The 22,643-nt window shown below is 37.3% G+C and overlaps 2 protein-coding genes across 7 annotated transcripts in view; both read left to right on the top strand.

Moving 5' to 3' along the window:
• stac (C2 and C2B_Munc13-like domain-containing protein staccato) overlaps nucleotides 1-13,105 on the top strand; it is a 42,796-nt gene extending 29,691 nt beyond the window's left edge. For 5 of the 6 annotated variants that reach the window (XM_076119376.1, XM_076119379.1, XM_076119378.1 and 2 more), the window contains 12 exons: nucleotides 556-757; nucleotides 944-1,370; nucleotides 1,481-1,738; nucleotides 3,614-3,905; nucleotides 4,201-4,433; nucleotides 5,072-5,162; nucleotides 5,285-5,494; nucleotides 6,239-6,313; nucleotides 7,209-7,518; nucleotides 8,356-8,479; nucleotides 8,983-9,176; nucleotides 9,750-13,105. In XM_076119376.1, coding sequence (XP_075975491.1) covers nucleotides 556-757; nucleotides 944-1,370; nucleotides 1,481-1,738; nucleotides 3,614-3,905; nucleotides 4,201-4,433; nucleotides 5,072-5,162; nucleotides 5,285-5,494; nucleotides 6,239-6,313; nucleotides 7,209-7,518; nucleotides 8,356-8,479; nucleotides 8,983-9,176; nucleotides 9,750-9,865 — 2,532 coding nt within the window. In that variant the 3' untranslated portion in view covers nucleotides 9,866-13,105. The remainder of the gene's footprint in view (nucleotides 1-555; nucleotides 758-943; nucleotides 1,371-1,480; nucleotides 1,739-3,613; nucleotides 3,906-4,200; nucleotides 4,434-5,071; nucleotides 5,163-5,284; nucleotides 5,495-6,238; nucleotides 6,314-7,208; nucleotides 7,519-8,355; nucleotides 8,480-8,982; nucleotides 9,177-9,749) is intronic. The other variant, XM_076119377.1, reaches the window with a different exon arrangement.
• A 5,452-nt stretch (nucleotides 13,106-18,557) lies between these two features.
• On the top strand, nucleotides 18,558-22,639 carry Notum (palmitoleoyl-protein carboxylesterase notum). Its single transcript, XM_076119196.1, has 3 exons — nucleotides 18,558-19,202; nucleotides 20,911-21,023; nucleotides 21,344-22,639. The coding sequence occupies exons 1-3, from the start codon at nucleotides 19,137-19,139 to the stop codon at nucleotides 22,482-22,484; spliced, it is 1,320 nt and encodes a 439-aa protein (XP_075975311.1). The 5' UTR covers nucleotides 18,558-19,136; the 3' UTR covers nucleotides 22,485-22,639.
• The last annotated feature ends 4 nt before the right edge of the window (nucleotides 22,640-22,643 follow it).

Raw genomic sequence — 22,643 nt, 5'->3', positions numbered from 1 at the left:
TACTGATGAAAAGAACAAAGATGATGATGCATTCATAACTAAACAAGTCATGGCTAGAAATGGAATTTTATCGCTTTAATTAGTCCACCTGATTTCTTTAAATATGAACGTTGGCGATTCTCTTCAAACACGCTCAAATTGTATACACTCAGTATGAATAAAACAATATTTTAAAATAGGACTTGTAACAGGAAACTAGGAACCTTTACACCTGGAAAATATCCGTAGTTTTAGTTTTACGTCACGTGTCAAAACTAAACGGATGATAATGAAAATATGTGTTTAATAAATAAATTAATAGATATTTTTGTACAACTCACACACGGTCATCTGATTCCAAACTAAGCAGATGACTGATAAACATACTTATATACTTCTAAATACATACATAAATGGACAAATTAACAACCAGGCTCAGAACAAATAATCGTGCTCATCACACAAATATTTGTCTCGGGTGGGATTCGAACCCGCCACTCGTGGCGAGGTGACCACGTTAACCACTGCGCCAAACGTGCAGTTAAATTGAAATTAATAGACAATGTTTGTACGCAGGTTGCTCCGTACTGGTGGTGTGGTAACTTCAGCGCTCCGGCTGAAGCGATCCTGACTCAGCACGCGGCGCAGAGCGGGCTCAGCCAGACGGACAACAATCTGGTGCAGTGGGCCGTGTACTGCGCCGTCACCCCCGACCACCCGCTCAGCTTCGCACTCTTCAATACGCTGCTGGACAAGATCACTAAACCGTTACAATCTGGTAAGCCTACTATAGATATAGATTCACCTGATATCTGATAACTTATTTATTGTCTTGTCTGCGTTTCGTTATCTAATCTTTATCTTCAGACGATTTACTACCGAAACATACGTATTGTTATTGTAAATCTCCGATTTGTAAACCTGTTACGGCATTTTTAAGTTTTATGTTTTCAAACTTTTTCAGGTCTAGTAAGTGAAGAGGACGTCAAGCAGTTCTGGGATGGCGCAAGAAAATTACTACCAACCTGCTACAGTCACATTAGGAAACTAAGGAAGAAGACTGCAGGAGACAAAACTGTTATGAAAACACTCAGAGAAGTTCTCAAAATTCTTTACAAAATTTCCGTTTTGGATGTACCCGAGTCGATGGACTTGTTCCCAACAAATCTGTATGGTTGGTTGAGAGACGACAGGGGCAAGATGACCGTCAACGAGGTTTTAAACCAGGCGGTTATTCAAGGAGCTTCCGACTGGTTCGTTCACATATTAGACAATAATGAGTGTAAAGAAAATACTGAGGATACAAGGCTTCAACATTTAATCAGAGTCATACAACTAGTACGATCAGACTTACAGCGGGCGGTGGAATATTACGACCGCGTATTTGTTGAGTAAGTATTGTGTAGATTCATATTTGGTCATGCATAAACAGCAGTCACTGCTAATTTTAAGCACAGCTTTTTGCAATGATTATTATGTAAATGTTAATTTTGTATTGCAGGGTAATGAGCTTCCCCTATTCAAAGGCGTTATACGGGTTATATGAAAGTAAAATTGCGTCTTTAGTGGAATCCGAGATAGTGGATGTTTGCAAAAGTTTGAAGAGACTGAGGTACAGCGAGGGATCGACGACAACTGTTCATTTGGCCGGTGGTCTTAATGGAGTCACTGGGATGGGTAATTCGTCTGTCGAAGCAGAACCTCTGACTATGGGCACGACGTTGTTTGAACTATACCTGACCTTACAGAGATTTTTAACGTAAGTATAGCGTAATGACTTGTATTTTTTTCTTGATAATTTATTTACTGTTGAATAATAACCATAATAATTTATTTTGATAAAACTGTTGTCGCTATACATCGCACAGTTACATGCTATCCGTATCATGACACATTAATTTAAATGTGTCAATTGTAATTTATTGCTTTGTTAGAATAATTAAGTACAGAATTGTCTGATTATACATTCAATTGTTCAACGTTAGACCGAGTTATAATGAACACCCATGGGGCATTTCCGAAATAACTACAATACAATGTAATCGATTTGTTCATTTGTCATGGTAAATATTTGTTTCATGTGTGTCTAACGACCACACAAAGTGAATGCCATCAAAAACATTCTGTAAAAACCTCAAGTCTCGCCGTAAAAAGTTGTGAGATCTATATAATACCAAGTCGATTAATCTATTTAGTCTCTACTTAAAGGACCTTCTGTCTTAAGTTATTACGTATGTTATTATCATGCCAATTAAAAAAAAAATACCTCTAAAACAAATAGACCGACCTGGCCATCGCATGATTTGATTATTAGTATGTATCACATTACATAGCACGACAAGAAGTTAATGCTCCTGAAATGTTAATAATGGCGAATTTGTGTTTTCTTGCGATGACCAAGTCGATCTATTTGTTTTAAAGGTATTTTTTTTTAAATTGGCATGATAATAACATACGTAATAACTTAAGACAGAAGGTCCTTTAAGTAGAGACTAAATAGATTAATCGACTTGGTATTATATAGATCTCACAACTTTTTACGGCGAGACTTGAGGTTTTTACAGAATGTTTTTGATGGCATCTCACTTCTTTTTGTAGAGCGAACATAAGTCCAATTTGTATGGAAAGACGTTTTTTTTTCATAATTCAACATATTTTCTTATGGGAATGTTGTTCAGTTTCATGGGCTAAACACCCTTACCCACCCTTTACCCCCTCCCGTTATGCCTCATATAGTAGGTACCTATTTACACCTATTTATTTTATTTTCTACAGTAATAATAATTCATTAACTGCAAATGTAACCTTGTAATCTTATACATTTATATGGGATTACAAAGTTATTGTTGCAGTTGATGTATTTAGAAAACTGGACCGAAATTAGAAAATATTAAATTTTTCCCATGATTAAGACACTAAACCCTATTTGTATTCTAAATTTTAAGCTTCTAAGTCTGCTAGAAGTACCTTAGACTTTTGATGATCGGTGAGTCAGTGAGTCAGTGAATCAGTGAGTGACAAAATTCAAAATTTTAACAAGTTGTCATTCTTAAACTACTGGTTCAAATTGACTGAAATTTTAAATATACCGTGTTTATACAATGACTGATTAGTTGCTGAAAATCCAGGCTTCTTGTTTTATCCACAACGAAATTATAGGGGTGTCAAAAATAGCCCGAATTGCTTCGAGAAAAGGATGTTACGGCCGTGCCGCTTTTTTTTTGCTCGACTTGCGGGGGCACTTCCGTGCCCCCAGATTAGTCGAACAACAGACGCAATGCGGCGTGTAAGTTAGTTAAATATTTAAATAAATGTACCGTGGCCTAGTACCCGACTCATCAATAGAGTGTAGAAAATTGCTGCGACTAATTTATTTGAGAATTTATTAAGTACTCGAGTTCTATCCATTTATATTTCAATCTTTCATTTTGAGAGCATATATTTTTAGTACACCTTTTTTTTCTGATGCCATACTGAATGCTGGTCTACTAAATACTACAAGGCGGTCACGATTTACTCTGAGGCACAGACAACACACAGAGAGTGTAGAGATAAAATTAGAAAAGTGTGGGACTGCACTCACCTATTCTTAGTTTGCGGACTGTATATTCACATACCATCTGTACCGTTTCAGGCTGGGCCAAGGTCTAAATGAAACCGACTGGCAGTCGTACGCTATATCAAAATTCCACTCATGGTTCTTTGGTGGCGTCGCTCAATGGTTAGACATTGCCGCATACAAAGCGCTCACTCGTATTGAAAAGGCCGTGGACCTTGACAACTTGGTCCCTGTGGACACTAATGTAAAGTACAGCAGCTCCGGAGTCGATACCCTGGCGATATTCTACCAAATCAAAATATTCTGGCAACAACTAGCATGGCCTGATGTCGAAGGCTGTTACACGTTTGTGGCCAAAATTATTGATGTAAGTAAATGCATTTACCCTTAACAAATAAACGTTGAATACACATATTAGTAGTATAGTAGTAGTACACATAGTAGTAGTATTAGGTAAGTAGACTCTTAACAACAAAAACTGTGTCACGGATGAGTGCCAATTAGGACAGTACTTCGTGTCCGTTAATTGCATGCCTATGGAATATAGGTAACCGTTAATTCAAGTTACTTGTAAAATGATACATAATCTAGTTTCTTGTGGCATCTAGTTGAATGTTTAAATAAAAAACTTACCTATACCTATAAAACGTATCAAATTCCAGGATATTTGCCGTTGTTGTGTGTTCTACTCGGACAAAATGGCGAACCGTGTGGACAGCGTGGGTCATGTCAGCACGGTGTTTGAAGAACGGTTCGAAGTGACCACGGAATGGTGCGTGGCTATCAACAACATCGACTATGTGCGGCAAAGCCTTGAACCCTTCGTCGAAGAACTAGGCATGGATGAGATTATACAGAAGATGTGTGAGGCCAGGTCACCACTAGAGGCACAAAGGTAAATATAAAAATATATATAACCTTTATAAATATTCAATTTGAAAAGACTTAGTGTTTATAGTTCTTATTTTCGCTAAAGACCATGGGCTCGACCGTATATAAGTATCATGTACGTATCGTACCATCTTTGTTACAATTTGGTCAATATTTGATTTATTAAAGGTCAAATACCTCTATTTGAGGTGTATGCTTAGAGTAAGTGCAGGATAAAAAAATAACATAACAGGTAAATAGAGCTGGGATATACAATCCACGTACTATGAGTTATCTGGATATTCCTATTGGTAGTCGGGGTTTCTTGTCGAGTGTCATAGCGGCTCCTCGGGTCAAAGTTCCATAGCCGTTTACCTGCGATTCCTTGAAACGCTAACATGCGTAGTCACGATCCATTAGTTGGAGCGCGCAGAATTCCTCGCGACGAGGGATTTTTATGAATCATTATTTGTCATTCATTAGTAGTTTTTTCAACTGTACGAAGAATGCAGAATATTAGTATCCTTATAATGAGTTAGCACTATCTTACAGCTATCTCGATCGTATATTTATTTTCTATACTTGAATATTTAACAGAATATAGGTAATAGTAGCCTTTCTATGATGCTTAATATTTATCTAAAATTTCGTTTCATTTTCCAGGTGTAAGGAAACACTGCAGAATGTCATCGCAAATGCAATAGACACCGTAAGAAATAAAATTGTTGATCTTCTGGAGATAATGGTCAGAAAGGTAGGTTATAAACTTTGTTAATAAAGAATTCTCTCTAATATTGAATTGTTTAATACTTTTTGCCGTTCTGATTCATGTGTACCTAGTTCCTTTTAATTTAATTTTCATTCCAACATTTACAGATGATGCCGTCGATCACAAGGTTCCTAATAGAAGGCGCGGAACTACTCCACAATGATTGTTCGAGCATGGACCGCGTCATGCGCTACTTGGAAGCCAACCTCGACACTCTGTACCAACACCTGAACAACGAGAACTTCTCCAGGACCCTCGACATCGTGTGGGAACAACTCGCCGAAGTACTTTACGAACTTATCCAGGCTAACTTAGAGGTTCGTTTCAATCAGTACCTGCCTTAGTACTCTTACAAATTTAGCGGCTAACAGCTGTAAAATAGCGTTCCTAACTTTTCTAATTGGTTTTAGTTTTACATCATTACCTACTAATTTGTCTCATCTTTAATAGAATTTTCATTTTATAACAAAAACAAATATTTTGATAACATCAACTGAGTCAAGTTTAACTTCTGTAATTACTCATTAATTCATAATTTACGAATAACAATATCTCATCAGATTCATAAAGGTTGGAACAGATATTCGTAACAAAATACTAACACGTTATAATTTTCGTTTGTAGAAAGAGAAACTCGTCACCCGTTTTCGCTTGTTTAGGCGTAGATATTTTGGAAAAAATAAAGTATCTCCCAACTATAGTATCTTTCGGGTAAATAATATTGCATTTGTATCGCACGCTACTGCAATTATAATAGACGTGTGCACTACACAATAATTTTAATTTGCGTTCAGATTATTTTGCATAGAAATTAAGGTTGGACAAGACTTAAGATCAACCTTTACACGGCAATAAGCAAATTCATCACATTTTTAAGGATTCTGAAATTGAAAAACCTCTACAAAAACAGGGAAATTAGATGACCATCAGCGTTTATTTCATTGTCATAACTTCATAGCCGTAGTTTTTTCAAATCACCTTCAATAGTTTAAATTTAGTTGTAGGTTTTAGTAGAAACACATACACAATGATTTATTTATTTTTATGTTGTTGTTTGATAGCACCGAAAGGCAAAGATAACTCGGTATCTCGACCCGAGGCGCTTGAGCAAATCAGCAGCCGCCAACTTAGACGCGGTAAAACATTAGATCATAGCAAGCACTGTTTATGTTATTGTTATGTTGCTGTTACTATGCCAAGTTTACACATTGTTTTATAAACATTGCGGGTTATGTATAATGTATTACTTTAGAAAACAATACAAAGTTCTCAATGTATATAAAACGATTTAAGACTTTTGACTTGGCTTCTATGTTTCGTGTATTGTGTTTAGAGACTCGTGTTACAATCAGTGTATCACACTGATTCTATTTATCCATAGTTTTATGAGCCATTTGCTCGTATATAAGATGTTTGTACGCTTCGTTAAGCTTTTATCAGAATTTGTTAAATAGTTTGTATTGTGGAACTGTGTAAGTACCTAGAGTACCTACGAATTATTCGCAAAAACCTGCATTTGTGATCCTTGAAATGTGGCATGTGATATGTTAAAGGATAATATGAAGAATGTATTATTCTTCCTGTATGTACTCTTTGTGTCTCGTGCGCCAAATTATAATAGAAATATGATACTATATCTATCTATCTGTCTTCTTATCTAAATAGCTGTGTCTACAATTTAAAGCCTGTAAATCATATTTTGTTTTCTACTTTTGTGGAGACGGCGTACAAAATTAAAAGAAATATAAGTACATCTTTCTTGTATGATATAAATTGGGATGAATAACGCGGTATATCGTGATGCATAGGTATTTTTGCATGTCTTGCATGTATTTTTCTATATTGTTGAGTGAACATGAATCATTTAAGCCTTTAATCCATCATATAAATGCATGAAGGGTGATGGTTTGAATTTTCAAGCTTACTACTTTCGATTAGCATTGTGGTGATGGACTATTTAAAGCATAACCATAAAGTGGTGTAATAATAACGTGTTTCAAGTGTAATTAATTTTATGTTAAAAAATTACAGAAAAGGCGGCCGCCATCTTTCTTTTCGAATCTCCACGAATGTGTACAAATAATGAAAAGATCGTTCCGTCAAGATAGTAAGGAGAATTCATTCGAATCGGAAACTCTTAAACGAGTGGAGTACTTATTAAAACTTCATGGTATGGAGACCAGGGAACTGATACACCAGTTCCATTTGGAAAGGTGGCAGGAACAACAGACTATCACTGAACCGAAGATGGGAATGTTGACAGTTAGAGCGCAGTTCATTGATGATAATTTAAAAATAGAGGTTATGAATGCTAGAAATTTGACTCCTGCGGATTCTAATGGTGGGTTAAGAAGTATTTTGTTATTTAATTTTCGATATTTATTTTTTATTTTAATGAGATGATAATGTTCCTAATGTCAGTTATGAAGTTGGTATTTTGATTTTAAAGTTGACTTTAGGGCTCTTTCAATTTAGACGTTTCGTGTCGTACGGCTGCCGCACGTTAACCGTGCCGCTGGTTATAGCCCGCTGCCGTACCGCTGCGGTACGTTAGCCGTCCGACACCAAACGCCTAAATTGAAAGCGTATCTGACTGCCGTACGTTTGTATGTTAGTGTTGTTTTAAATTCATGTGACAGCAGTGTAGCCATGGACTCTGACGAAGAAACATTACTGTTAGTGCTCCTGTTAAAAAATATCAAACAGAAACAAAAACGCCGCGCCCGTAAAAGAACACTACCGATGTTTTCATTAACATGTAATTTTGGTGATTTCCATATTCTTTATCCTAGGTTAAAACAAGACCCAAGCAAATTTTTTAATTACTTAAGAATGTCAAGAGAATGTTTCTACGAATTACTCAATAATTCAATTTCATTTATAAATTCTTCCACGTCTATATCATCCATTTTAAGCAAATAATAAACATGAAAATTCAATGAAATTAGCTGTCACGTTTAGTCACCGCACTATTCAACAGCGAAATGAACACGTGGAGCTTGCGACGTTACCGTCCTGTCGTCGTGCGTTCTCGGTACCGACACCGCACTGTTGCCGCACCGTGCGATTTGTATGAAAACAAATGACCGTCCGTGCACCGTACGACAAACGCACCGTTTCGGCACTGCTGCGGTCCGACACGATACGGCTAAATTGAAAGAGCCCTTATTCTTTCCAGGTTTATGTGATTCATACGTGAGGGTGGGTTTACTTCCAGAAGATGCCTTTGCTAACGTAGCAAAACCGAAAACACAAACCCATAACAAAAATCTCTTCCCACTTTACGATGAAATGTTCCTAATGTAAGTACTTATACATTTTTATGAAGAAAAATGAGCAGTCAATCAAACGAATGTAGAAATTCCTACGCGTGGCCAATTTTGGATTAAGTTCAACGGTTAATAATAGGTAACAAGATATTGGTAGGCCAAATAATCTATACAATTTTGGCTTTGTGCCCAGAGTATGTTTTTATGTCAGAGAAATTTGGCCTTAAAATAGCACTTACCATTTTTAAATTATAGACATTTCGAGAATTACCTTAGTTGCACTTTACCTACTAATATCGACCAAACTTTGTGTCTTAGATTTATAATGTTACATGTGTTTTAAGAGAGAATTTGTTAAATATATTGTTTGCATGAATGTTAACACTTTCGCTGCCCACAAACCTACTTAGTAGGTTTTCTGAACCCACTTGGTGAGTTGCTGGCAACCTATGTGTTAAGTTACAAACTGTCATATAAATTTCGAAAGCTACAAGCAATAATCGACCTTATTTTTAACATTACAATGGTTATTTCAGCCCATTATCATCAGAGCAGCGCCGGCAGACGGACGGACTGATCCACCTGGTGATCAAAGACAAGGACATGTTCAGTATGAGCAACACGTTCGTGGGTGAAGCCTACGTGCACTTTAGCGAGGTGCCTGAAACATCCGCGCCTATATCCAGTCTACCGCAACAACATTTACCTCTCTCGAAACCTTCTAGTATTGGTGAGCATCTTTCATTTTACTTGAAGTATAGTTAGGTACTAAAGCTCGCGTGCGACTTGCGGTTCTAAGCGCAAGCAGTCATCCCGTCGCACGTCACATACGTGGAAATGGCAGGCACTCGTGGGGTTTTAGTGGGTATCATCGCCCTTCTGGCGGGAGAGTCCCATATAACCCTGGGCTCCACCCAGGGCGCAGGGTATGCGTAAGGCATTTCCCCACGAAAAAAAAGGTACTATAGCCCGATCACGAGGTGATGTTATGAGCGCTCTACAATTAAATTGTTACAATAGTAAAGCATATTGGTATTGTCACTATATTATAGACTTTTTTATTTACCTATGAGCGCTGATCAACCTGCCTTTTAAAATACACTAAAGTTTATCGTTGATGCGCGATATTATTTTTAATATAGTAGCCGTTTGTCTATGTGGGTGGTGTTGTTCTGTTCGGTAAAATACTATCTACTCATCTCTGCACATCGTACCGGTAGTAGTCTACAATCTGTTGACGTGGTTTTGAATTATTTTCATAATTTGTGAGAAGCATCCTAAATAATACATTATTTTGTTTTAGATGGCGAAGCTATCAAAGCACTAGAGACGCGACAAGGTGACAGACAAGCTCGAGACTTCATCAAGAAACAAAAAGCCAAGTTCCCAAATAACAAGCAGTTCTTCTCGCTTGGCTGACATGTTATATTTCTCAGTCAATATTTATTTATTAAAATAAAAAATAATGAGAACGCAGAAATCAGAGTGTGTTTAGCCATAGCATAAGTACATTTGAAATTAAAGAAATAGTTACGAGTTTTAAAGTATCTTGGTAGCTTGATCATGGATAATAATTTATTTTTTATGGAAAATTCTATCATAGGCAGGACACTTCTAGTAAGACTTTGGGACTTAATTACTCTTTTAGTACATCATAAAGGTGATATTTCAAAGTAACTTCTTTCTTAGACCTTTGCGGAAATATTCAATATGGTTATTAAACTTGGCCCATATGCTATGTGCTATATCTGGGGGCACGGAAGTGCCCCCGCAAGTCGAGCAAAAAAAAGCGGCACGGCCGTAACATCCTTTTCTCGAAGCAATTCGGGCTATTTTTGACACCCCTATAATTTCGTTGTGGATAAAACAAGAAGCCTGGATTTTCAGCAACTAATTAGTCCTTGTATAAACACGGTATATTTAAAATTTCAGTCAATTTGAACCAGTAGTTTAGAAATGACAACTTGTTAAAATTTTGAATTTTGTCACTCACTGATTCACTGACTCACTGACTCACCGATCATCAAAAGTCTAAGGTACTTCTAGCAGACTTAGAAGCTTAAAATTTAGAATACAAATAGGGTTGAGTGTCTTAATCATGGGAAAAATTTAATGTTTTCTAATTTCGGTCCAGTTTTCTAAATACACCAACTGCAACAATAACTTTGTAATCCCATATAAATGTATAAGATTACAAGGTTACATTTGCAGTTAATGAATTATTATTACAGTAGTAGAAAATAAAATAAATAGGTGTAAATACGTACCTACTATATGAGACATAACGGGGGAGGGGGTATAGGGTGGATAAGGGTGTTTAGCCCATGAAACTGAACAACATTCCCATAGGAAAATATGTTGAATTATGAAAAAAAAAACGTCTTTCCGTACAAATTGGACTTATGTTCGCTCTACAAAAAGAAGTGAGATGCCATCAAAAACATTCTGTAAAAACCTCAAGTCTCGCCGTAAAAAGTTGTGAGATCGATATAATACCAAGTCGATTAATCTATTTAGTCTCTACTGAAAGGACCTTCTGTCTTAAGTTATTACGTATGTTATTATCATGCCAATTTAAAAAAAATACCTTTAAAACAATTAGATCGACTTGGTCATCGCAAGAAAACACAAATTTGCCATTAACATTTCAGGAGCATTAACTTCTCGTCGTGCTGTGTAGTGTGATATATACTAATAATTAAATCATGCGATGGCCAGGTCGGTCTATTTGTTTTAAAGGTATTTTTTTTAAATTGGCATGATAATAACATACGTAATAACTTAAGACAGAAGGTCCTTTCAGTAGAGACTAAATAGATTAATCGACTTGGTATTATATCGATCTCACAACTTTTTACGGCGAGACTTGAGGTTTTTACAGAATGTTTTTGATGGCATACATCTCTGTCGCGTTCTCCTCGACTGTAAATAGACGCTTGCTTTTAACGCACAAATAGAAGCTTTAGGCTGTGTAACGAACCTCCGGCGCGTAGTCCGAGTGGTCAATCCTATATATTATACTTAAGTAATATTTAATACCTAACTGTAGTCTGATGTCTATCCAAAATGGTGTCTAGAATGGAATGAACATGTTCTTGAACTTCCACGAGTGACTTTCGTTTGTTTAATATACTCTTTGGAAATGGAAACGGCCACAGTGATTTAGCTTCGTACATGATTAAAATAAATATTATTGGACAATTCACACGGTCATTTGATTCCAAACTAAGCAGAGCTTGTACTGTGGTAACCAAATAACTGATAAACATACTTATATACTTCCAAATATATACTTTTAAAGATCAATTGACAACCAGGCTCAGATTATTCTGCGCTACGAAAAATGTTTGGGGATTTCTAGATTCCGAGTTTCGTATGTGTATGTTTGTATAATACTTATTAGAGCATGTTTCCACTGTGGCATAGCGTTCTAAGTATATGAAGAAAGGTATAGAATGTAAGAGACCTGCCATTATGCGTGTATGTGTATAATACGAGTAGAAAGTATACCTCTTTGATTGATTAATAACTGTAAGTAAATACATTTTTAATTTAATGTTTTAAGTACATATATTATTATGAGTGATCTTAAATCTTTATTGGTCATACTGCAAGCTAAGTACATGTAAAACTTTTGAAAAAAAGTGAAAAATATAAATAAAATTGTTGTATTGAAAATCGTGTATTGAAACCATAGATAAGAAGTACTTTCTTTTATTTAAAACTTATGTTGTAAACAGGTAGTCTAGTACTTACGGAATGAAGGATTGTTGATAATAAATTATTATAAAAAGATGATATTATGAGAGTGAACAAGTGAAGTGAAGGGTATCAAGTGCCAGATGCCCTAAAATGTATATTTTTGTATCTCTGTATATGAAAAAGAAGCATAATACTGCAATGGTGAAAGAATTATTTCAAGTATTAGAAATAATGCTTTGTTAAATAAAAACCTTTACTTTATATTGTGGAATATAGAAGTCACGGCTACGTTTTAAAGGTGAGTGATCTTAATGACTGATCAAATTGTATACAAAAGTGTGATGAGGCACCGAGTTTGAATCTCCAGAAGTTTCGGCAAAATACACAATACTTGAAAGTAAACCTACTAGAATATTGTAGGTCGAAACTACGTAGGGACAATAAATGAAGATACTTGTACAGTGTTAGATCTCAGCAAAAGTCTACAGTCGTATTTCTTCGATTTAGTTTTATATTCAAAAAGCTAATTTATTGTTTCTACATTTTTGTTATTGTTAGCCCAAAACTTCGGAATTTTTCGCTATTTCTAGTTGGTTATTGAGTTTTGAATAAGTTTATGATTTTCTTTTGTTAATAAAGTAGATAATAGCAACAACTGAAGTTTGTATAGGTACTTTTTATAGCGTTGAATAAATTTTATACAACTGTGTAGTAGAAACTTAGTAGACGGTGTATTCTGTGATAAAGAGACGTGCCTTATTTTTTATTGTGTCAATATTTATTCATCTTAAATTGTACCTATATTTTATTGAGTCGGCAAACATTGACGTTGATTTTTCGAGCCAATTTATACCTGCAACATATCTTTATTTTTTATTGCTGAGGTTTATTTAAAGTGTATCAAATATTCCTATGTAACTGTTTATATTTATTTGCAAATAAAATAATTATTTAAAATTGAATTTCTTTTACTGACTGGTAGCAACCCGATATTAAAAAAACCGCGTATTGGATACATCTTTTAAAAATAAATTTAGAATTGTTATATAAAAACGAACTAGTTAGATTAGATATTTAAAATTGACGATGGATAAAACTATACTCAGGCCCTTGCAAACGTGCGAACTACGTCATAATAAAAAAAAAAATAGGAATGTGACAATGTTTAAGTGAGTGCGAGCGAGAGACTCCGATAAAATGGCATGACTTAGTTCGTTCGTTTGAAATGGCCCGAGTATAAAAACAAAGTTGTGTTAAACCGTACCGAATATTAAACAGGTAATAAGTACGATAAAGCAAAGTAGGAATGTGTAGTTAATGCGAGTTGTTTATGGCAAATTAATTACACAAGACGCCGGCCAGTAGCGGACGCAGCTCTCAAAGGTACGGTGTTATTGCTTCATGCATATAAAGTAATAACTGCTACAATCTCTGTGTACTATTTAGCGCGGCTCCATTGTAACGCGCGACACGTTATTGGAATATGAGTTGGTTAACTAGTTGGTTCATCTCCATGTATTATGTAAATAAATGTCTGTCCTTGTTTATTCATATTGAAGTAGGGTTGTGAATACGGTAACGTATAACAGTACATTAGTTATGAAATTACGTTTTATTCTTCGGCATTCATCATACAAGATCGTTCTAGTTCGCATCGATTCTTTGCGTAAATTTTTCGAGTTGTTCAAAATGATTTTAAAGAACACCACTCAGGTCATAAGCGCCTCTAAATGTTTATGATTTTTTGCATTGTTACACGTTCGTCAGTTACAAAAATAACTCTCTATTAAAGCGTACCTTGCCCTCGTCAATTAAATCCGTGGTAAACGTGTCATTCAAAATTAAAATCAAATTAATTAAAATGTCACATAACAAAGGGTCAATCAGACGTGACGGGCGGTGGTGGAAACGCGGCGTCGAATGAAACATCTCGGCGGACGGCGGCGGCGCCTTTCATGTTCCTCCCCTCGCTTTGATCGCGCCGCGCCGACAATCCGCTCGACTACTTATCGGTTCAGATTTATTGTGATTCGGAGGCTGTAGGCCGCAGGGAGTCGCGCACTCGCTACTGCTACACTCGCCCATTCGTACTTCGCTTACAATGCTTATTCATGTGCGTAATATCATAAACAAAAGTGTACCTATCGTTTATGCCGCACAACAATTACCGTATGAACCCGCTGATGTCGATAAAAGCACATATTAACTTCCACGTTTAATTAATTTAATGTCTTAACGCGCTTTTATGCTTGGCCGATACCTCAACACCTAAAAAGCAACAATTTGTGGAAACTTTTTTGCTTGAACTTAATAATTCTTAGATGTAATCTTCTAATTTATGACATTACTTTGGGTAAAAACAGATTTTTTTTTATTATCTTCGTCACAGTACGCGGGAATGTAATTATTTTATATAATGGGTAAATAACTAACATAAATAGCTTCTATAACATAGAACCATCGCCATGCTTCTCTTGTGAAGTATAGTGAGAAGGTTATACCATATGTAAAATTTGTACGATGTAACAGTTTTAGAGTTACAGGTTACTCGTACCAGTTCTATGTAAATAAACATCTGAATATTGAATCCTTAGATTTTAAAGCTCTTCCCACTTTACACTATTTCCGACACAAATTAGGGTCCATACCTTTGTGTTAATTACGTTTTTGGGACTCTCAAAAGAACGAAGGAACACTATTTGTTATATTGTTCTATCTCTTTTCAATTTTGCGACAGAAAACCTGCTGGGTCATTGGGGTAGGATTGTTGAAAAGAAGTCGTGTCGGACTCTAGGGATCTTTTTGTTTGTCTTTCGGACGCTGTAAGCGACCCTGGTTCATGTGCCGTGGGCGGTTTTCCCTTAATTTGTCGGCAACAGTAGCTACTCACAAACAAAAAACAATTTACTTCGCCTTTCTATGGACAAAATAAGTAATAGAGCTTTTTTTTTTTCAGATTAAGTAGAGCCCTGAATTATACCAACAACCTTATTAACTAGGTACATGTTATGTACTCGTAGTACTTATGCATTTTGTTATCATTAATGTTCTCATGATTAGAAGAAAAAAAAACTTTTATTACTAAACCACGATTTTTAAACCATACCTTAACTTATGAGATCATAAATTAAGTTGACGTTAACTACGAAGATCTCTGGATGTTAATTACTTTTCCTTTAAGAACAAAAATAAACAAGTTACAATAAATCTCGATGCAATTTCGTAGCGGAGTGTACCGATCGCCGGTGTCCCCGAGAATGACCACTACATTTTTTTGCTTCCATCAGTGCAAACCCCGGTAGCGATGGAGGCTTCTGTAAAAAGTTCACCATTATTACTTCGTTCGTAAGGTGACTAGAGTTTATTACTTATTGCCATTGTGTTGGGAGCTGATTGTATGCACGCCGCGAACAACGATGACATATGCCTTTTAGCCTCTTATATCACAGTTAACGGTGTATTATTAGATTTATGTTTGCCAGCAGATAAACGTACTCTTGTTTGTTATTTATAACTCTGAGTAAACTTCGTGAGTCTGTATGCAAACTAAGTATTACTAAGTAGCTGTATTACAAGTAGCTATTTATTACACGTTACTACGACCAATTTATCCCACTCTATTATGCTGTTGCTAGAACACTATTTTGATGTTATAAACTTAGAATGTCACCCTCAGGAGTAATACTTATGAAAATGACTGATAGATGAAAGTTAAAGCAAATGTTCATAGATATATAGTGTAACGCAGCTGTAGATTACAGATAAGTATTATTATGAGGATTTACGTAAATATAACCGAGTCTTCGTGCAAATTGGATTTAATGCATCAATATTAAATATAGAATTAATTTAACTAATGTTTAAACTAGTTGTCTAGATCTATGTACATGCATTGCAATTTGCTATTTGAATGTTTTCCTTATATTCTATAGAGCTTATACAGAGAAACAGTATTCCTCGTCAGCAAAGTTTGTGGTTAAAAGTTAGTCACTAATAGCGCTGCAAACAAATTTCAATCTTGAGAAATTCGCAGCTTGGAAACATTAATAATTCATTTATGTGCTTAAAAGCTATGACTGAAAGTCTCGGATAGTTTAGTAAGTGCACGATGCTTCTGAGTTAATCCGCTTGAATTGGAAGAAAACGGATTATGTGAAAAAACACAAGCTTTTAATTATACGACTCGAGTACTTAGTAGAAGGCTTTCAAGTTCAGCTGTCAGGAGTTCAATTGTAATCTCTAATTACACTAATCTTTTTCTTGCGCTGATATTTTGTAAGTATTCGGTTTAAACTTGGCTAGGATTTGAAAGCTCGTAGTCATATTACCTTGATCTTAACTGTTCATCATAGTTTAAGCCAATAAATATAATAATACTGGTAAATTTGAGTTTTCACGGATAATGCCGATCTCCACAAGAAGCTTTTTGCTTTGTATGTGTTTGAGATTACATCATCACAAATGACATATTCTCGAAAATTTTTGGGGTATGTTGGGTTAGCTTAGTTAACTTATTTATATTAAACTTTGTTTGCCTAGTATAACATGTATTTACTGCTAAACTAAATCTACATCACCAAATCAGGCTGCCATTATTTTATAATCTCTTAAAACTGGCATTTTTTTTATGTTAAATGTTTTTGAAATATTCGAGAGAGTGAAATATTTGCGAACATATATCGGTCCTTCTTTATATAAAGTTATGCGTCTTGAAAATGCTGATATAGTTGAAAAGGGAGACATTGCACCCACGCATGTGACTAATATCATCTATTTTTGTTGTGAATTGACCAGATGTCATACTTTGCATACGTAGGCCTAATGTGTTGACTTAATTCCACGTTCTTTAGATGTTCAAAGACTCTTGGAGTGTTGGAAACTCTCCAAAATGTTACAAATTATTAAAACGAAGTACTGAAACTATATTTTTTGTACAAGAATACACAAGGTAGAGCAAACTTTAATTTCGCTCTTGTGTCTTACATGACGCTCGTGAACACAACGTAATAAAGTAGATTGTTAAAGCTTTCTTCAAAAGAAACACAAATCATCAAGATTTAGTACTTATCATAGAAAATAAAAACACTTATAATATACATTTTATTGGTAGTAAATGTTATAATGATTTAATAATAAGCAATATAAAAAGCACAAGGGACCAAAAAAATATTATGTTCATTGTTATGGAAAATGGGCTGTATAATGGTCTTTTATAATAAAAGCTCTTTTAAAAAGGCCGTCCCACTAAGTCTTTAATGGGATTGAATAATAAGCTATAAAGATTTTGAATGGTCTAACTAAATGGTTTATTCTTTCCGCCCTGTTTGTGAGCGGTAGTCGCGCGTAATTCTTTAGATGCCTGATTTACTATCCGGGATGGCTAGATCGTAGCATTGGGACTCGAGTCGATAAAATAAGCTTAAATGGATTCGGGTCGTATATCAGAGTCGGCATCATAAAGGTGGGTACCAACTGTCAAATGGCTCATTGTGGCGGCTTGGCTTTATGATGGCATTTTTACAGGCAGGTACACGCTTTGAACGTCTGCCATGCCGCCCGCCAATTATATTCTACTTAACTCGGTGTCTACCTCGACTTTTATATACTCTGGACAATTTGCTTTGAAATAACACCTGCGGGTCAAATCATGCGGTAAAACATTTATTGACACCGAGTTGATTGCAAAGACAGCGTGCAGAAGAAATAATAACACAGAAAATATATAATTGTGCCGGTTGATTTTCAAGTTGATTTTTAGTGGTAGAGTACTTCTTTTTCATTGTCACCCTACTAGCTCCTTAAAGTTGAATTAAGCGAAAGTAACCTCGGAAATGACCTTTAATTAAATCTTAGATTAGTGGGAGTTTTAAAGCGAGTCTAGTGGTTCGTAGGATAGTCAAAGGTTAACTACTTGTGAGCCAGAGCTTACTGGTACTTAGTTTGTAGGGGTGAAAAACATGGAAGTACCTAGTACCAATGTGAAATCTACAATTATCATTTAATAAGCTCACAAATCCTTCTGTCTGTTTTGATTGAACCTATACGTATAATGTAGAGTTCTCTTACTACTTCATAGTGGATATTAATGTTAAGCAAGAAACTTCCCTTTTTGGATAAAGAAATATCTAATCTAGGATCTCTACAAACTGTGTTCCAGGCAATGTCCTTCTGCATTGAATCAAAAATCTAGTGGTCTGGAGTTAAGTGATGGCTCTATCAAATTGTAGAGTCTGTCTCTTATCATCAAAATTGAAAAGTTCCGAAGAAAAATAAAAGAAACTACTATATTGTAGTTAACAACAACCTACCTACATATTTCTGTACATTAGTTAGTTAATTGGTTTCGCGAATATGATATTATGTGGGTAGCATTGACGTCGTACAGCAGTTAATGATATTTGCAAAAAGTGTAAAATTAAATTAGGTGTAAGATTGTGCCTAAAAGGAGCATGCGTATAGGTAATCTGTAAAGTAGGAGGCGCGCGGCTCGGGCACAGGGCCCGAGGGCGGTTGTTTTGTTCGGTGCCGATGCCGTTGACAGGTGGAGGGTGGCACAGGGCCAGCGGGGGGAGGGGCGGCAGCCGGCGCGGCGCCCGCGCAGCTCGCGTGGCCCTCTCGCCTGAGTCACGCGCGCCTCGTAATGCTTGCATAATAATAATGACGGATGCCGATCGCGCGGCGGCTCCTTTGATCTGCGGCGCTTTTGATCTCGCCGCGCGCCGGAGCCGGTCCCGCCGCCCCTGCCGCACAAACGAGCCGCCCGCTCGCGTACTCGGTCGGGCGGCGTGCGGCGCACAGAACTGGGCCCTTCGCCCTCGTTCTAAATAGAGGCTTTATTTTGTAAACAGCGGGAGCGCTACCGTGCGCCGGCGGACGGGGCGTGCGCTCGCGGCTCGCTCGGGCACAGTGGTGCGCCTGCGCCCGCCAGTATGGGGTGTGCTCCGGCTCGTCGCCTGCGCCCGCGCCCGCTGCACGTCCACGCCGAGCGATGAGGACGCGCCGCCGCGGCTCGCACCGCCGCACCACGCACTCTTGGACTGTGTGGACGCTCTGTGTACGCATTGCTTTATTTATTTGTGATACCGCGTTTACTACGTTATTCATGTTGATCTGTGACAGTGACGGTTATCGATGGCGAACATAGTTGCAAGTGATTGTAATTATTTGTACCTATTTATCAAAAGCTATCAAGGGTTTTAGTGAAGAGTTTAGTTCGGGAAGAATATTAATTATTTTTGAAAATCTGATACTTATGTAATTAAGAGCTTACGTGTTTTTAGACATCGTAATTATTGAATGGGCTCGTTTGTTCTTTGATAATTTATAGAGGTACTTAATTATTTTTGAGCTTTAAATCCTACTTTAATACTGTTACAAAGTAAGCTTAAATTCCTACCTCAATAAAAATACTTTCGAAATCGATTGTGGTCTTTAAAATGATCGTTATTATGACCGTAAAGATTAATCCAACAATTGTAAAGGAGCAATTTGGCAGTTGTTCCATACGGCTTTTAGTGCCAGCGCATACTTCCATTGTAATTAAATATTATTTCTTGTTACAACGTTGTTATAGTGGGTCTATATTTACGTGAGTTAATCCTGCATGACACAGATATAAGTCGTTCGCTTGCACTTTGAGAATAACAACAGCATTCACTATTTAATATAGGTACCTAGCTATGTTAGGTCTCATGCAATACAGAGCGAGTACATTGCAAAATTACACTGCACCGTGTAAATGAAAGAGCTGCGTTATATTAGCTTTCTTTGATTAGAAAAGTTTTAAATAGACCTGCGACAGTTTTACAAATTAGTTTTCTGGAAAACATACAAATCCGAGCTCTGGCGAAATTTTATGACAAATAGATAAACCTCTTTTAAACTGAAAAATTACTTTTAAGGATAAGGTGCACTGTTTGATTTATAATTAATCTAGTTCTTAATAATGTATATATTACAAATGAAATGTTTAGTTACTAAAACGAGTCTAGTGATATTTAAATCCATTTGTTTTTATTTGGGGGTCTGTTAGTAGCCACAAAGTATAGGTAATCCCAAATAACTCTCTAGGATTTTTTTTTCAGAGCTTTCACTAGAATACCTACCTTTCTTAGAATTCTCTAATACATGTTATCTAAAAATTAATTTCCACGTTTTAAATTTGTATTCATCTATATTTACGAGTATCATAATAACTTTGTTCGTTAAGTCTGACAATGACAACTTAATTAGCGAAACAAAGTTGATAAACAACGTTAATTATTGGCGAGATTCTTTGTCAAAATGAAAAATACTTTCACTTCGAATATTTTCTTTTATCGTTTTTATTAACAAACGACGAGAATTATGGGCTCAATAGGTATTTAAATAAATACGTAGTTAAATTAAAATTATTAAGATGCCTTAGTATTTATTACTAAGCCATCTTAATAATTTAAATTTTAAAGGAAACGATCGGCGATAACTTAATGCTCTACGTCATCAACACGGTAAACTCATAACACGAAAGCTCAACGAAAAAAAGTAATGTGATGATGTGGCCTTTATACTTAGACATTCGATTATTGGATGTAAGTTTCACTTACCCCCGGTTTCTGAGGTACACTTAGCGGTAGTTTATCTATTCAGTAGCGTACCTCATAGCGTAACTCATATTAAAAAAGGCTATTGAACAGATAAACTACCGCTAAATGTACTCAGAAACCGGGGGTTAGTGTTATTATTTTATTACGTGCCTAAGTTAGTGTTGTTTATTTCATCAGGTGGTGTTGTGTTCTCTGTGTGGTGCATGCGATGGAGGCTCGCCGCCCGACAGCCTGCGCCTCGTGTGGCTTGCGAACACCTCTCTTACTTGCAACGATGGCAGCCCCGCCGGGTAACTATCTCTTATATTTACTACACTTATATATGAGCTGTGCGCAGTTGACCTTTGGACAATTCGTCGTAACTGTAGAGTTACATAGGTTATTGTACTCATCTGTTTTGAAATTGTTGGCTAGCAGCTGTGAATCCCATGCCAGTTAAAAGGCACCACGAGCGAAAATCAACTCTCAATTTAAAACTGGATGACATCAGTCAGTTTTTAGCAGCCGTTTTAAATTGACAGCCTCAATATTTTACTGATTAAAATGGTTTTCTTGGTTAGTTGATTATTTCCAATTTTATTTACTAACAAGAGTGTTATCATGCTTTCAGGTATTACTTCCGGCGCGGCACCAACAATGATCACTGGGTTGTGTACCTCGAGGGTGGCGGATACTGTTGGGACAAGGCGTCGTGCAGTGCGCGCTGGCGACGACGGCCCGCGCTCATGTCGTCGACGCGCTGGCCGCGGGCTCGTCGCGCACCCGCGCTCTTGTCCGCAGACCCTGCTGCCAACCCCCTTTGGCACGCCTCCAACCACGTGCTTTTGCCCTATTGCTCAAGTGATATGTGGGCTGGTACTAGAAGCACGCGGCACCCGGGCACAGGATTCCATTTCACCGGTCGACTCATTGTTCGAGCCGTGCTATCGGACCTGCTGCGTTATGGACTCAAAGGTCGATTGTTACTCGTGGGCTCAAGCGCTGGAGGTGCTGGTGTCATGTTACATGCTGACGCTGCGCGACGCGCCTTGCGCTCCCACGGTGTGCGCGTCGCTGCTATCGCCGATTCGGGATGGTTCCTTGACCGACCAGCTCGAGCTCGACGGGCTCCAGCAGCCACTGTCGCCAGGCTCGGACATACACTCTGGCGAGGCAATCCACCTAATTCTTGTGTGCGTAATCATCCTAGCGAGCCTTGGTTATGTTACTTCGGATATAGACTCTACCCACATATTCGAACACCATTGTTCATTTTCCAATATTTATTCGACTCAGCACAATTGGCCGCCGAAGGAGTCCGCGCTCCGAGGACTCGTTCTCAGTGGGATGCCGTTCATAAAACAGGGTCGGCATTGCGCGTCAGTTTGACTCCGGTGCGTGCTGTTTTCGCCCCCGCTTGCTTAGCACATGGAGCTCTGGCGCGGCCCGAGTGGCTTGCGATTAATGTCTCTGGGATAACGCTTCCTAGAGCGATTGCTTGCTGGGAACAGAGGCTCAACGGTGGCAGGAGACATCCTCGCGGGGGTTGTGCCCCAAGGAAGCTGGTAGAGCGATGTACATGGCCTCAATGTAACGGATCATGTCCACGTTTGCGAGACCCACGTACAGGCGAAGAAGTGGCACTAGCGGCGTTACTACAAAGCTTCGGCCTGGATGTACGGGGCGCAGCTGCTGCTATGGGGCTTGATGCGAGACAGCTCTCTCGTATGAGTCGCGCTGAGCTGTTGCCACTTTTGGCACCACACATGTGACAATTGTAAATAGACTGCTTTTGTGCTGTAGAGCACAGTGAATCTACCTCGTTTTTTGTTGCACAAGTACAAGTAATATTACGTATAGATGTTTAGATATTATTTATTGTTTGTCAAACTCATTGTATTTATAAGTAAAGGGCTGGAACTCTTTAGTGG

This window comes from Anticarsia gemmatalis, chromosome 10 (assembly GCF_050436995.1).
Source record: "Anticarsia gemmatalis isolate Benzon Research Colony breed Stoneville strain chromosome 10, ilAntGemm2 primary, whole genome shotgun sequence".
NCBI lineage: Eukaryota > Metazoa > Arthropoda > Insecta > Lepidoptera > Erebidae > Anticarsia > Anticarsia gemmatalis.
The sequence above is the reverse complement of the archived record's forward strand: the minus strand, read 5'-3'. Positions and strand labels throughout refer to the sequence as shown.

What these genes read in the sequence shown, in the direction of transcription:
- Notum (XM_076119196.1), top strand. Translation starts at nt 19,137, where the DNA reads ATGAGGACGCGCCGCCGCGGCTCGCACCGCCGCACCACGCACTCTTGG. An exon ending in GGACTGTGTGGACGCTCTGT is followed by an intron (nt 19,203 to 20,910) that starts GTACGCATTGCT and finishes TTATTTCATCAG; the next exon opens with GTGGTGTTGTGTTCTCTGTG. An exon ending in AACGATGGCAGCCCCGCCGG is followed by an intron (nt 21,024 to 21,343) that starts GTAACTATCTCT and finishes TCATGCTTTCAG; the next exon opens with GTATTACTTCCGGCGCGGCA.